This window comes from Mytilus californianus, unplaced genomic scaffold (genome assembly GCF_021869535.1).
Source record: "Mytilus californianus isolate M0D057914Y unplaced genomic scaffold, xbMytCali1.0.p SCAF_8, whole genome shotgun sequence".
Lineage (NCBI taxonomy): Eukaryota > Metazoa > Mollusca > Bivalvia > Mytilida > Mytilidae > Mytilus > Mytilus californianus.
This window is the reverse complement of record NW_026262734.1, coordinates 20,824,737-20,839,474: the sequence shown is the minus strand read 5'-3', so window position 1 is coordinate 20,839,474 and position 14,738 is coordinate 20,824,737. Positions and strand designations below refer to the sequence as shown.

At 35.0% G+C, this 14,738-nt stretch overlaps 2 protein-coding genes across 2 annotated transcripts in view; one reads left to right on the top strand and one right to left on the bottom strand.

Annotated features, from left to right (window-relative positions):
- The window catches only part of LOC127710863 (lithostathine-1-alpha-like), a 174,174-nt gene extending 168,538 nt beyond the window's left edge, over positions 1 to 5,636 (top strand). Inside the window, exon 7 of the mRNA XM_052216825.1 lies at positions 5,195 to 5,636. Within this exon, the coding sequence (XP_052072785.1) occupies positions 5,195 to 5,407 (213 nt within the window). The 3' untranslated portion in view covers positions 5,408 to 5,636. The remainder of the gene's footprint in view (positions 1 to 5,194) is intronic.
- Positions 1 to 14,738, bottom strand: part of LOC127710864 (perlucin-like protein) — a 378,664-nt gene that overhangs the window by 235,695 nt on the left and 128,231 nt on the right. The gene's annotated exons all lie outside the window — the stretch shown is intronic.

The window sequence follows — 14,738 nt, the reverse complement described above, 5'->3', positions numbered from 1 at the left end:
GCGAACGTGAATGGGCGCGAACGTGTTTTTGGGCGAACAGACCCGGATTCGTGAAAAAATACGACCACAACAAACATGGCGGACGAGAATGATCAAGTCAACTTTCTAGTAAATTAACCAAAGAAAGCATAAAAAACAACAAAAATCATTACTCCACGAATTTCATAAAATATTTAAGGTTAGTCTTTTCAATTTTCAATCGTTTGTGTAGTGTTTTAGATTAGGAATCAGGCCTCGTGGTGTCTTGCAGGTGCTCTCATTCTTCGCAAAATAACATTTTTATATCGCTTTTTTGATCGACTGAAATTAAATGAATAAATAAGTTTCCGGTATCGTGTTACATGTATATGTCATTAAATTCCTGTGATTCTAAAGATCATTTTATTTTTTTTCGTTAGTGTCGTCATCTGCAGTTTTTATTTAAGGTTCATCATAACAAATTGACAAAAATGGCTGTGTTTTAGACCTCAAAAATTACTCTGAGTACAGACTAACCTGTGCAGTTGGAAAAGTATTAAGGCCTGGCATCCACTAGATATATAAAATTTAAATGCATTTTGTTTTTCAGAATGATAAAATCTTTTTTTGATTATGATGACCATTTTTTTTTTCGTTCCTGCAGAAGGTGTAAGAATCAACTAAGTTTGGATACAACTTTGAGATGCTCCCTCTCAGGTAAAAACTATTGAATTGTATGGATTGTCCTTGATTGGCATGGACAATAGACAGACAATAGATATCTACACAACTATAGGTGAGTTAGAGGGTGTAACTGAGTGGACAGTGTCAAAAACAATTGAGGTGTTTGTTTATTTTTACACCTTCTGCAAGAACGAAAAAAAATGCCCATCAAAATCCAAAAAAGATTTTATCTTTCTGAAAAACAAAATGCATTTAACTTTTATATATCTAGTGGATGCCAGGCCTTACAACCTTTCCAACTGCACATGTTAGTCTGTACTCAAGAGTAGTTTTTGGGGTGTAAATACAGCCATTTTTGTCCATTTTGTTATGATGAACTTTAAAGAGGGATAAAACCAACGCTAAAAATAGAAAGCCGGAAATAGATGTTGTTATGGAAAATATGAAAACAACATGGCGGAACCTCGGCGACAAAAATTATACTATCCGGTATAAGTTCATTTTTTCACTTGATTCGATTTATATAAAGATTAAAATTATTTTTCGTAGATACTTAATAAAAAATGTGTTAATTTATTGTAACATTAGTCATCTTTGTGGGATAATTTGTACTTTAAAAAGTGATAGAAGATAAGTCGCGTCTCCTCGTAGTATTTCACTCACAAAAAAATGTCGTCTGATGAATCAGATGAGTTTAAAGGTTTTACCCGAGCAGAATTAGACAAAGCTGAAGCAAGATTTCAGCAACAACTACTACTTCAGGGTATTGGTGATGATTCGGATGATCTTGAAAGTGATGGGGAATCTGACAGATGTACCTGGACCTGCTGGTGATGCAGAAAACATTGATGGCTGGCATGAGGACTTTCTTTACTTTGAGCGTGGGCTGCCTCATCTTTTCACCCCACTGGGAGAACTGGCCCTACAAGGATCATGCCTCAGGATAAAACCCCTCTTGATTTCTTCAAACTGTTTTGTAATCATGTTCTGTTGGAGATGTTAATAGAGCAAACTAATTCATATGCCAAATAATTATTACAGAAAGAAAACAAACCTGATGAAAACAAAATGGCATGGGTTAGACTGTCTATACAGGAGATGAATGCCTTCTTTGGTCTTTGTTTTGAAATGGGCATAGACAGGAAACCATATACAAGGATGTATTGGTCCACAGACAGTTTTTTTACAATCACCTATATATGCAAAAACCATGAGCCGGGATCGCTTTACACAGATTATGAGGTATCTCCATTTTTCTGACTCAACACAGCAACCTCTGCCTGGAGATCAAAATTATGACCTGTTGTACAAAGTCAAACCTCTTCTCACTCATTTTAATACAGCTAGCCTTTCAACAGGGATATACTCCACATAGAAACATACCTGTTGATGAAACAATGATACCATTTAAACGGAGGGAACAGTTTAAGCAATATATGCCTCAAAAGCCACACAAATAGGGTGTAAAAGCTTGGGTTTTGGCAGATTCCCAACACATTTATATACAATACGTTGACATATATCCTGGAAGAAATGCAACCCCACAGTTACATCTTGGTACTGAGTAGTGTAGTAAAAAGATGCTTGCAACAGTCAGATTTAGTTGGTAAAGGGTACCATCTTTACACTGATAATTTCTTTACAAGTCCCGAGTTGTTTTCTAGTCTGTACGAAAATTTCGATACATATGCTTGTGGCACAGTTAGATGTAATCGTAGAGGACTACCGAAAGAAATTATGTGTAAAAAAACAACTGGTATCAATGAGCGTGGAGACATGAGGTTCAGACAGAAGGTTGCATTTCTGTAAATATTGACAATGCAATTTCCCATAGGAACTCCTTTTAAGGCTAAAACTGTACCACTTTTACTATGAAGTTTTGAAAAAAATCATATCCTAGAATGGAAAGTTCATGCCTATGGAGAACCGCCTTGTTCAGCGACACATGCTTTCCTCCTTTGACAAAATATCTAGATGCCATCTTTGTTATATGAGAAGCCAAAATAGTCGAGAGGTGCCTATCAAGCAGACAAAGTTTTGGTGTTTTGATTGTGGGAAACATCTGTGCCTGCCTGAGTGTTTCACAAAATACCACACTGAGAGGAATTGTTAAAATTGCAAATGGAGACCAGTTTATTTGTTGTTCTGTTTTGACGTTTGTTTGTTCCATGTTAATGACTATAGTTGACAGTTTTGTTTCAAAAACCTTTTTAAAGAAAATTGGATGAGTAAAAACATTAAATACATTGTAATTTTTCCTATAAATGAACTTTAATGAAGGACAGTAGCTGTTGACACTCAGGCAGACCAGATCTCAGATGAACTTAAAAAACCAGACTGAAAATTCTGTAAGTCTTGGTTTAATGTTGTTATTAAACTCTTTTTAATGAGTCTGAAATGTTAGAAAATTATTTTTGATCACTAATAGTGAATTTCAGTATGCTCATACTTGGGTAAAAGAAAGACAACACCAGCGTTGCAAATGTACATTTTAAAATAACAGATGGTGTTGTCTCCCTTCAATATGTCTTGTTGTGTACAAAATGGCGGTCATTAACCTTCGAGACCGTCGGACAATTTTAAATCATATTGTTTGAATAACAACTGCAACAGAATTAAATTTGTAACGAATCTGTTCCGACGATACGTAGGTTCACTCTAGTAAACATCCATAGGATAGAATAGATAAATAAACGCGAAAACGAGATCGAAATTGAATGGACAATTTTCACTGACAAAACTCTCGTTGAGAGACAGATAACATCAATTATTTCAGAAAAATAACAAAAACTACGGAACTACGATTTTTCATAAATAAATAAGTCATGACAAAGACTACGGATCTCAATTTTTTTAAGCGAAATTTCAATCCGTTCCAGAGATATGAGCGATATATATCGATCAAAAATACGATAGTCATTTTTGCGGGGCATCTGTCAAATTAATTCCGGTCAGGCAATCGTCTCGTGATAATTTATTTCGGCTTAAAAAATCCGTGAAAAATATTAATTCAGTAGCGAAAGTGTTAAGAGAAAAGTAGTTTATGCTTTAAAAATGTGAAAAAAAAATCATGTGTGTTTACATTTTTATTTCGAAGAGCAATTTGCCTTTTGTAGCTTTGTTAAAACGGTGTACTTTTAAGCCTTGATTTTTCTCAGATACTGATCATAATGTTGATGAACCCTTTTGACAGACAGTTTTATTTTTCCAATATTTGTCATTATAATTGATTAAATTAGATTATTTACTATCAGACGTTGTATGTGTTGTTCTTCTCGATAAGATTTCCTTCACGATCCTATACCAGATATTTCACGATCCAGTCGCAATACTTGACCACCGTTACTTATTCTTTCACGATAATTTTTCTCGATATACCGATTGACAGCCGTGAATACAGTTTCTCAACTATACAATAGGCATTAGTTACTTTCTGTAATTTTTGCAATATATTCATATACATGTATAAAACTTATTTTTCCTAAATAAAGATAAAGAAATTATTGTGAGGTAATTTTTAGTTGGATTTTTATCAACTTGGTACCAATAGAAGCAAAACTTAAAGTCGTTGTTTATTTTGTTATAACTTTTATTGTGAAGCTTTTTCTTTTTTTCTGATGATGCAAACACAACTGTTTTTATCTGACAGAAATTTGCTATAATTTCAATCGAGTTATTTTGCTCTCCTGTTGAAAAATTGGCACCCCCAACTGAAAACCCACTGTTAGATCTACTTACCCTTTAGGGGCACCTGAAATCATCCCCGGTTATTAGTGAAGTTCGTGTTGCTCAGTCTTTATTTTTTATGTTGTGTTTTGTATACTGTTGTTTGTCTTTTGGTCGTTCTTCGTTTTTTGCCATGGCGTTGTCGGCTTGTTTTCGTCTTTTTAATTTAAGTATGAATTTCTCTTTGGCATCTTTTGTCTCTCTTTTAGAGAAAATACATAATCAGGGTAAGTGATGTAAATATCTTATTTATAGTATAATGACTCTTGAGATGGGAAAATGTACGATGTTTCCTCTTACCTAGATATAAGCGCCCTCCATAAGTTGTACTAGTGAGACAGAGTACACATTTACATGTAGCTTAGTTGATAGAGCGGCTCTTATTAAGCCAGGGATCAAGGGTTCGAAATCCGACTGAAACAGTAATTAATTTTGGAAGGCAATTCACGCCCTCCTGTTGAAAAAATGGCTCCTAACCAAAAAAACCAAGGTTAGAGAAATACCTAACCAGTGTACGTGATGTAGATATCGTCATTATATAGTAAAAACCTCTTGGGATAGGGGAGTGTGGCGGTGCTTCCCCTTATCTAGTAGATAGATAACAGCCCTCCATTAGCTAAACTAGTACTCCTTTGCCTCAATTGGAAGAGAGGTGGATTACTGTTCCTATGGTCCAAGGTTCGAATCCCGGCTGGTACAGTTATTACTTTTGGAAGGCAAAAAGGATACAACTGTAAAATTACAATTGGGTGTATAACTATACAAACTCCACGCTGGTTAACTTTTTCCAGCTTCCTGAATGATGCATACTTTTCTTAAATTACAGTTATCAACCTTTAATATCTGGACAATTGGAAAATTACAGAACGGCAAATGGGGTTGGGGCACTGGCAAACCAGCTTTCGAAGATTATCGATGGCTTCAAAATGGTCAACCAACTGCGGATGGAGATTGCATAACAATCTTTAAAGAAAACGGATTACTTGACAACAAACCATGTGAAACGAAATTCAACTATGTCTGCAAGACAAAACAATAATAGGCCATGGGGCTCAAACTATGTTATTAGAATACAATTTTACTTTTGAATGGAATCGGTAGATATTATTATATTTCTTTGTATTCTTAAAACAGATATATATATATATATATGGGAATCACATGATGTGTGCATCCTTAAATAATTAAGAAAATTATTAAAACCTTGTATCGAAAATGACTTTACATTTCACTTTCTCAATATGAAATAAGGAATTAAAGACAACTACTGTATGCTACATGTTGTTACCAATAAAGGAAACCAATATTTTTATAAATCAATAGTTTATCAAATATGAAATACAATAAAATGATGTATATAGATATAAGAAGATGTGGTATGAAAGAGGTACGAAAGATACCAGAGGGACAGTCAAACGCATAGATCGAAAATAAACTGACAACGCCATGGCCAAAAATAAAAAGACAAACAGACAAATAATAGTACAGATGACACAACATAGAAAATTAAAGACTATGTATGAGTGCCAATGAGACAATTCTCCATTCAAGTCAAAATTTATAAAAGTAAACCATTATAGGTCAAAGTACGGTCTTCAACACGGAGACTTGGCTCACACCGAACAGCAAGCTATAAAGGGCCCCAAAAATTACTAGTGGAAAACCAACGGTCTAATCTATATAAAAAACGAGAAACGAGAAACAATTATGAACCACATCAACAAACGACAATTACTGAACATCAGACTCCTGACTTGGGACAGGTGCAAACAATTGCAGCGGGTTTAAACGTTTTAATGGTACCAAACTTTCACCCTTATCTGAAACAACAGTGTAAAATCACAACATAGAAAGACACACTATAAAATATCAATTGAAATGACTTAACTCAATCAAAAGACATATTAACACCAGTGAACATACACTGTACAAATAAATTTGATCTATGGTACAATGTAAATACAAAATAAATAAACTAAGGGAAGATTAATTAAAGTAACATGTTATACCGCTGTGAAATGTTAAACATGTCCGTTTTATTTTACCATATTCGCAGATGTCAATAACACCTCAAACTGCAAGGTACTGATATGTTAGGATGACATTGTATAATTCTGTGTGGGCTACAAAACTGTTCTATAAATACCCCACGCCAATGAGACAGCAACTAAACGACACAAGTTTCTTTTTGTGATTGGTAAGTTGTTCTATAAATATCCCACGTTAATAAGACAGCAACTAAACGATACAACAAACACTTTAAAATTGTCACTTGCATGTAAGCATGTATCATTGTGTGTTGGCTGAGCTATTCTATGAATACCCCCACGTCAATGACACAGCAACTAAACCACACTTGAACTTTCGTCACTTCCATGTTAGCATGTGTCATAGTGTGTTGGCCAAGCTGTTCTTTTAATACCCCGAGTCAATGAGACAGCAACTAACCGACACAACATGAACTTTCGTCACTTCCATGTTAACATGTATCATAGTGTGTTGGCCACGCTGTTCTTTAAATACACTGAGTCAATGAGACAGCAACTAAACGACACAACATGAACTAATGTCACTTCTATGTTAGCATGTATCATAGTGTGCTGGCTATAAGCTGTTCTTTAAATACCCCAAGTCAATCAAATCAACTAAACAACACAACATGGCCTTTTCAATTCAATGTTAGAATGATGGGCTAAGCTGTTCTATAAATACTCCATGTCAATAAGACAGCAACTTATCGATACAAGATGCACTTTTGTCAATTTCATGTTAGCATATACCATTGTGTGTGGGCGAAGCTGTTCAATCAATTAGACAGCAACTTAACAATACAACACTCACTTTTATCACTTTAATGTTATCATGTGTCATAGTGTGTGGGATAAGCTGTTCTATAAATACCCCACATCAATGAGACAGCAACTAAACGACACAAACTGGAACTTTTGTCACTTCCATGTTAGCATGTGTCAAAGTGTGTGGGCTAAACTGTTCTATAAACACCCCACGGCAACCAAACACCACAACTTTAACTTTTGTCACTTTCATGTTAGCACGTGTCATTCTGTATGGGCCAAGCTGATCTATAAATAACCCTTCGTCAACTAATCGATACAAGATGCAATTTGGCAATTTCATTTTAACATGTACCATATTGTGTGTGGACTAAGCTGTTCTATGAATATCCCACGTCAATGAGACAACAACTAATCGAAACAACATGCACTTTTGTCACCTTCATGTTAGCATGTGTCGTTGTGTGTGGGCTAAGCTGTTCAATGAATATCCCACATCAACAAGACAGCAAATAAACGATACAACATGTACTCTTGTCACTTTTATAGCATGTGTCATTGTGTGTGGGCTAAGCTGTTCTGTGAATAACAAAGTCAATGAGATAGCAACACAACGACACAACATGAACTCTTGTCACTTCTGTGTTAGCATGTATAATTGTGTGGGGGCGGAGCTGTTCTATAAATACCCCATGTAAATGAGACAGCAAATAAACGACACAACATGAACTCTTGTCACTTCTGTGTTAGCATGTACCATTGTGTGGGGGCTGAGCTGTTCTATAAATACCCCATGTAAATGAGACAGCAAATAAACGACACAAAATGAGCTCTTGTCACTTCTGTGTTAGCATGTAACATTGTGTGGGGGCTGAGCTGTACTATAAATACCCCATGTAAATGAGACAGCAAATAAACGATACAACATGAACTCTTGACACTTCTGTGTTAGCATGTATCATTGTGTGGGGGCTGAGCTGTTCTATAAATACCCCATGTAAATGAGACAGCAAATAAACGACACAACATGAACTCTTGTCACTTCTGTGTTAGCATGTAACATTGTGTGGGGCTGAGCTGTTCTATAAATACCCCATGTAAATGAGACAGCAAATAAACGACACAACATGAACTCTTGTCACTTCTGTGTTAGCATGTAACATTGTGTGGGGGCTGAGCTGTTCTATAAATACCCCATGTAAATGAGACAGCAAATAAACGACACAACATGAACTCTTGTCACTTCTGTGTTAGCATGTACCATTGTGTGGGGGCTGAGCTGTTCTATAAATACCCCATGTAAATGAGACAGCAAATAAACGACGCAACATGAACTCTTGTCACCTCTGTTAGCATGTAACATTGTGTGGGGGCTGAGCTGTTCTATAAATACCCCAAGTAAATGAGACAGCAAATATACGACACAACATGAACTCTTGTCACTTCTGTGTTAGCATGTACCATTGTGTGGGGGCTGAGCTGTTCTATAAATACCCCATGTAACAGAGACAGCAAACAAACGACACAACATGAACTTTTGTCACTTCCGTATAAGAATATTTGTTTGTGTGATCAGTAAGTTGTTCTATAAATGTCCCATGTTAATAAGACAGCAACTAAACTATTCAACAAACACTTTAAAATTGTCACTTATATGTTAGCATGTATCATTGTGTGTGAGCTTAGCTGTTCTATCAATACCTCTAGGTCAACGAGACAGCAATTAAACGATACAACATTCACTTACATGTAAGTATGAATCATTGTATGTTGGCTGAGCTGTTCTATGAATACCCCCACGTCATTTACACAACAACTAAACGATACTTGTAACAAACACTTTTTTCACTTCCATGTTAGCATGTACCATTGTATGTGGGCTAATGTGTTTTATGAATACCCCACATCAATGAGACAGCAACTAAACGATACAACAAAAACACTTTAAAATTGTCACTCACATGTAAGCATGTATCATTGTGTTGGCTGAGCTATTCTATGTTTTTTAGTCTTCAGCATGTATTTATGGAAGCTTATAATAGTCACGAGTTGATCAGTTCTCAGCTCAACTTGTTGACAAAAATAAGTAGTAAAGTTGCATTATAACAAACCTTGTGAACTTAATTTTGGGTTCTTGTTTAGTTATTTTCAAATCTTTCCGACTTTCCGAAAGTGCACTTGTTAACTTCTTCTGAACAAGTTTACTTTGACAAAGTGAACAAAAAGTAAAGACTCGCCTTGTGTACATGGTCTTTGTTCACTTGTAACATACAACTAGTCTGATAGTTGCCGTGGAAAAAACCTTGTATACTTCATTTTTTTTACAAGTGGATTATTTTCTTTACTTTCCAACTTTCTAAAAGTGTACTTGTTAACTTCTTTTGAACAAGTTTATATTAACAAAGTGAAAAAAAAATGTATATTCTCATCTTGTGGTGTTGTTTTTGTTCACTTTCCTTGCTAATAATGTTTACTTGTCAGGGGCGTAGCTACCCGGAGGCACGACAGCACGTGCATCCACGTCGTTTTCATCAAAAAAAAAAAAAAAAAAAAAACAAGAGAGAGAGAGAGAGAGAGGGACAAAGTTAACATATAGGAATTGGTCTTTCTATGTATGCATTTTAAAAACTACCTCAAGAATAAAAGCAAGAGGAATACACATGCAGCGAAATTTTTATCCTGTAAGACATGTATACATACAACTGGTGTAAACTTATCGGAACTTTTTGTATAACGGGCATTGTTTAGAAAATACTAGCTACATAGTTGTCGGTACCACCACCATAACGTATACTCGCCTTGAGTGGGAAAAAAAGCATAATCCCTTTAGGGTTAACAAAAAAACTTACTAGAACGAAGACTCTTCAACTCGTATTGATCCGGGAATAATGACTGTTACCTTGTGAACTAGGTCAAAATTTACTAAGTATGTAGGTCTTGACAACACGAATAGTTCATTTTCACATCACGTCAACGGATTCTCGTTCTGGTGTCATGTAATATTTGTTACCGGACATTAATAACCATTCAAACAATCAATAGTTTCCGTATACTAGTAGATGAGAAGTTGGAACTGCTGTTATAAAAAAAGTACACATTTTCAAGTACATGTATTACGTTTTTATTTATTTTACAAAAAAAAAAACATCTTGTATATAGATTAGATAATTCGAAGTCGTTTCTATATGGACCGGCAATACGAATGGTTGATTGTAAAAGCATTTAAATAAATTGTTAACTCTAACTCGTTTTACCGGACTATTTAGTCATTCGATTTTATAATGAATTCTCTGTCCGAGTCGGACAATAAGCTGCTGATTTTTTTTCGAAAGATGCACCAAACTTTTAATACACGTATCTTCAATGTTATCATCTAGTCAGATATTGCCATACAACTGGTAGAATGCATAAGTATTTGTTAATTAACAAACGCAGATCATGAAAAAGATCGTGATCAATTTAAAGTACCATTCCCTCTGAAAATGTTCATTAATTTCAACTTCGAGAATTCCTAACTGCGTAAAATTAGAAATTCCTATCTCTCTCTTGTAGAGTTTACCCACAAATGTTTTGAACATCTAAATACACATGTTAAGCAAAATATTGGAGAATATTGGAGAATGTGTCCACCAAGTATTTGTTATCCAATTGATGTTTATGCTAACAGAAACTCCACATATAGTATTGTGTTTATGTTTATTATTTGTTTTTATACATCTACTTTGCTCAATACAAATACTAGCATATGGAACAAATCTCCGTGATTTTAAAAGCTCTCACGGCGTATAAAAAACGCAAACGACAATGTTTAGTCTTCATTCGACTCGGAAGTTAAACAAATAGATGACCAAAAAAACCACAACAAAAATGTACAAGTTTTATTACGGTTGTGATTGTTTTGAAACGCTTTATACGCGGAGCTTCCCAGACCCCTCGCCCTTTAGTTTGTGACTCCACTTCATTACAGAAATCTCATTCAATAAGCTGCGCATACTGCAAGGAACCCCACTTTTCGTCTGGGTGTACTAAATATACAGATCATAACGACCGCATGAAAATTGTTATAAAGGATAGATTATGCTTTAATTGCTTAGGGCGACACAGTGTAGCAGATTGCAAATCTAAATCAAACTGCAAGAAATGTAAAAGACGTCACCACACAAGCCATGCAGTAATGACCATAATAAGGAAACTACAAGTACAAGTACTACATGTACAGTACATACATACAACGCGGAGGAAGCTGAGACATCTGTTTTATATTCATCTCTAAACCGTGATCGTCCAAATATTTTGTTAAAGACCGCAATTGCACCACTAAGCTACAGGGGACAAATAATTGACACAAATATCCTTTTTGACGAAGGCGCCCAAAGGTCTTTTATAACTAGGCATTTAGCAGAGAAATTGGATTTAAGACGAACAGGAAGTGAAGCAATAGCATTGTCGGGATTTGGAGAAACGGACAAGAACAACAGAGTACAACAACTAGACACAGCAACAGTTAAGTTACAAACTATTTATGGCGAACATATTTCAATCGATGTTTTAATTGTACCAAAAATAGCCGCACCATTGAAGACTTACATTCATACTGCCAAAAAATGCCGTATTTGCAAAACTTAAGATTAGCTCACGCCGTAACTAAAGATGCATCATTTGAAATAAGATTACTTGTTGAAGCTGACCAATACTGGAATATAGTGGAGGATGAGATAATCAGAGGCGAGGGACCAACAGCAGTAAGGTCTAAACTAGGATACCTACTCTCAGGACCACTCAAAGGAACCCACTCAGTAAATACAAACGCATCAATGATGAATGTGATCGTTTCAACCAAACAAGAAGAGTTTGATCTAGAGAGGTTCTGGAAGATCGAAACAACTGGGACCGAAAATTTGGATTCCGATTCTAAGTTTAACCAGGAATTTCAGGATGTGTATGAAAAATCGTCGATCCGTTACCATGACAACCGCTACTTTGTAAAACTTTCATGGAAAGAGGACCACCCAACACTACCATTGAATAGAAATATTGCATATCGACGAACAGTAAACGTTGTTAATAGGCTAAGCAAAGATCAAAACATGTTAACAAAATATGGAGAAATCATCGCAGAACAAGAGAAAAGGGGCTTCATAGAAAAAGTTGACGACAAAATTCCGACTGACAGAAAAGTGCATTATATTCCACACCACCCGGTGAAAAAGGATTCAGCTACTACCCCAATAAGAATAGACTACGACTGCAGTTGCCGTGAAACACCTGATATCCCTTCCCTGAATGATTATTTATTAAACTTTCCACCAAATCTGAACGACATAGCTGCAATACTTCTCAGATTTCGTCTAAATAAATATGCAGTTACAACAGACACTGAGAAAGCGTTTCTAAATGTGGGACTAGAAGAAAAGGACAGAGATGTTACAAGATTTTATTGGTACAGCAACCCAACAGACCCAACAGGACAGTTAGTAACTTACCGTTGTAAATCCGTTCTTTTCGGTGCAACATGCTCCCCTTTTATTTTGAATGCTGTTTTGCTGAAACATTTGAAAGACAACGTGTGCACCTGGACAGAGAGGCTAACAAAAGACTTGTACGTCGACAACATTATTTCATGTTTTTCGAAAGAAAACGATTTAATAAATTACTACAATCAGACTCGACCATTATTTTCCAACGCAGGATTTAATCTTCGATCATGGGCTTCAAACAGCGAGATGTTGCAGGAATTTGCCAGAAAAGACAGTGTTCTGGACAATGACAAAATTATTAAGGTACTTGGATTGAAATGGAATGCTGAGAAAGACACAATTACATTTGCTAAAAAGGATGCACTTGGTAATAAAAACAGAGCTAATACAAAACGAGATGTACTAAAACAAACATCTAGAATATACGACCCGTTGGGATTTTTAACCCCAATTACAGAGAGAAATAAAATATTTTTACAGGAGTTATGGAAGAATGAACTAGATTGGGACCAGTCGTTATCGTCAGAATTTACAAAACAATGGACAGAAATAACTCAAAATACAGAAAAAGCGCTGCATTAATATTTCTTTTGAGGAAATTCTATTTCCTCTGAGGAAATTTGCGGCTTCAAATTTTCCTTTGAGGAAATTCTATTTCCTCTGAGGAAATTTGTGGCTTCAAATTTTCCTCTCAGGAAATATTATACCACAAATTTCCTCTAAGGAAAACACTGTTCTCCAAATTTCCTCTAAGGAAATTTCTGTATATCAACTTTCCCTGTAGGAAATGTTTTCCCCTATTTTTACTCATTATAAATTTCTTCACTATACAAACAGTATAAACATTATCATGACATACAAAAACAATACAGTGAGTCTGACTGTTTAGGTCAAGGTATTGTACATACTTTATATGACTTTAACTTTGATTTATAAAATATTTTTTGAAGCAAAGTATTCTGTTTTTTGTTGTTGTTATTGTTCCAATGGTATACATTAATAAGCAACCAATTTGAATGTCATACCATTTGTGGTGTTCTAAAGAATGCGTTCATATTTGCAAATTAAATAATAAAATAAACACTTTTCTTGTTAATTTTAATTTTCCTCTGTTTCAGCTGCTGTGTACAGTTATTCAATCCACTACGTAAAAGTTCAATGCATAAATTATTCCATTCACTAAACAATTTTCTTCAACTCTTACAGAAAACATTTTTGCAATTTGTTCTTCGAAGATCTTCAGTAGAATTGATATGAGGGAGCGAAGTAAATGAGTGGATAAAGCTGGTGTTCCTTTCAACAACAAAATACTATTTTGTTCTTCATTTCTCCCTTCTTTCGAGGAATATATATAATATGTTGTTGCATTTATACAATTGTGTTTTTCTGCATCTATGATTGAACTCCATTTTGTTTATAGCCATTATCATGTGATTATGATGAAATTTCCTATTTCTTTTTTGCAGGAAAGCACACATTCCATTTCACATTAATCCAATTAGAGCACCATGTAGATAGATATCAACTTTTAGTTTCCTCTTCAGTATTGACCTATTTATCATGAAAACCAAGATGTCTGATCACCTATAAATGCACAAAATAAACAAATAAAATGTTATAAATGAAGAGAGAAACAGCAATAAAAAAGCTTATTTTGTCATGTTTATGGACATTTTAAGAATATTTCCTTTCTTACTTGTGAGTTCTCTTAATTCCGTGCTTTTTGTCTATGGGTTTTTATATTAGTTGATTTTGTGCATTTTATCAATCTTTCGAGTTGAGACAATTGCAAAGGTTATTTTACAGTTTGTTCTGTTGAGCTGTTAAACCACTGTCCAAAGTAAAGGTAGGGTTGAGTGCTCACAAACCTGATTTTTTTATTACATGTATTAGTTTTTGTTGATTTTTAACTAGCTGTCAGTAACTGTGAGTACTAACAGATCTTTGTGTCTTTTCGAATAAGGGAAACGTATAAATTTCCTGCTTAGTCGGGACTGTTTATTTTTTTGCAGGAAATCTACCGGTATGTCATTTGTTGTCTGGTGAAGATTTGTCTTATTTGCAATCATGCCACATCTTCTTATTTTTATATAACCTT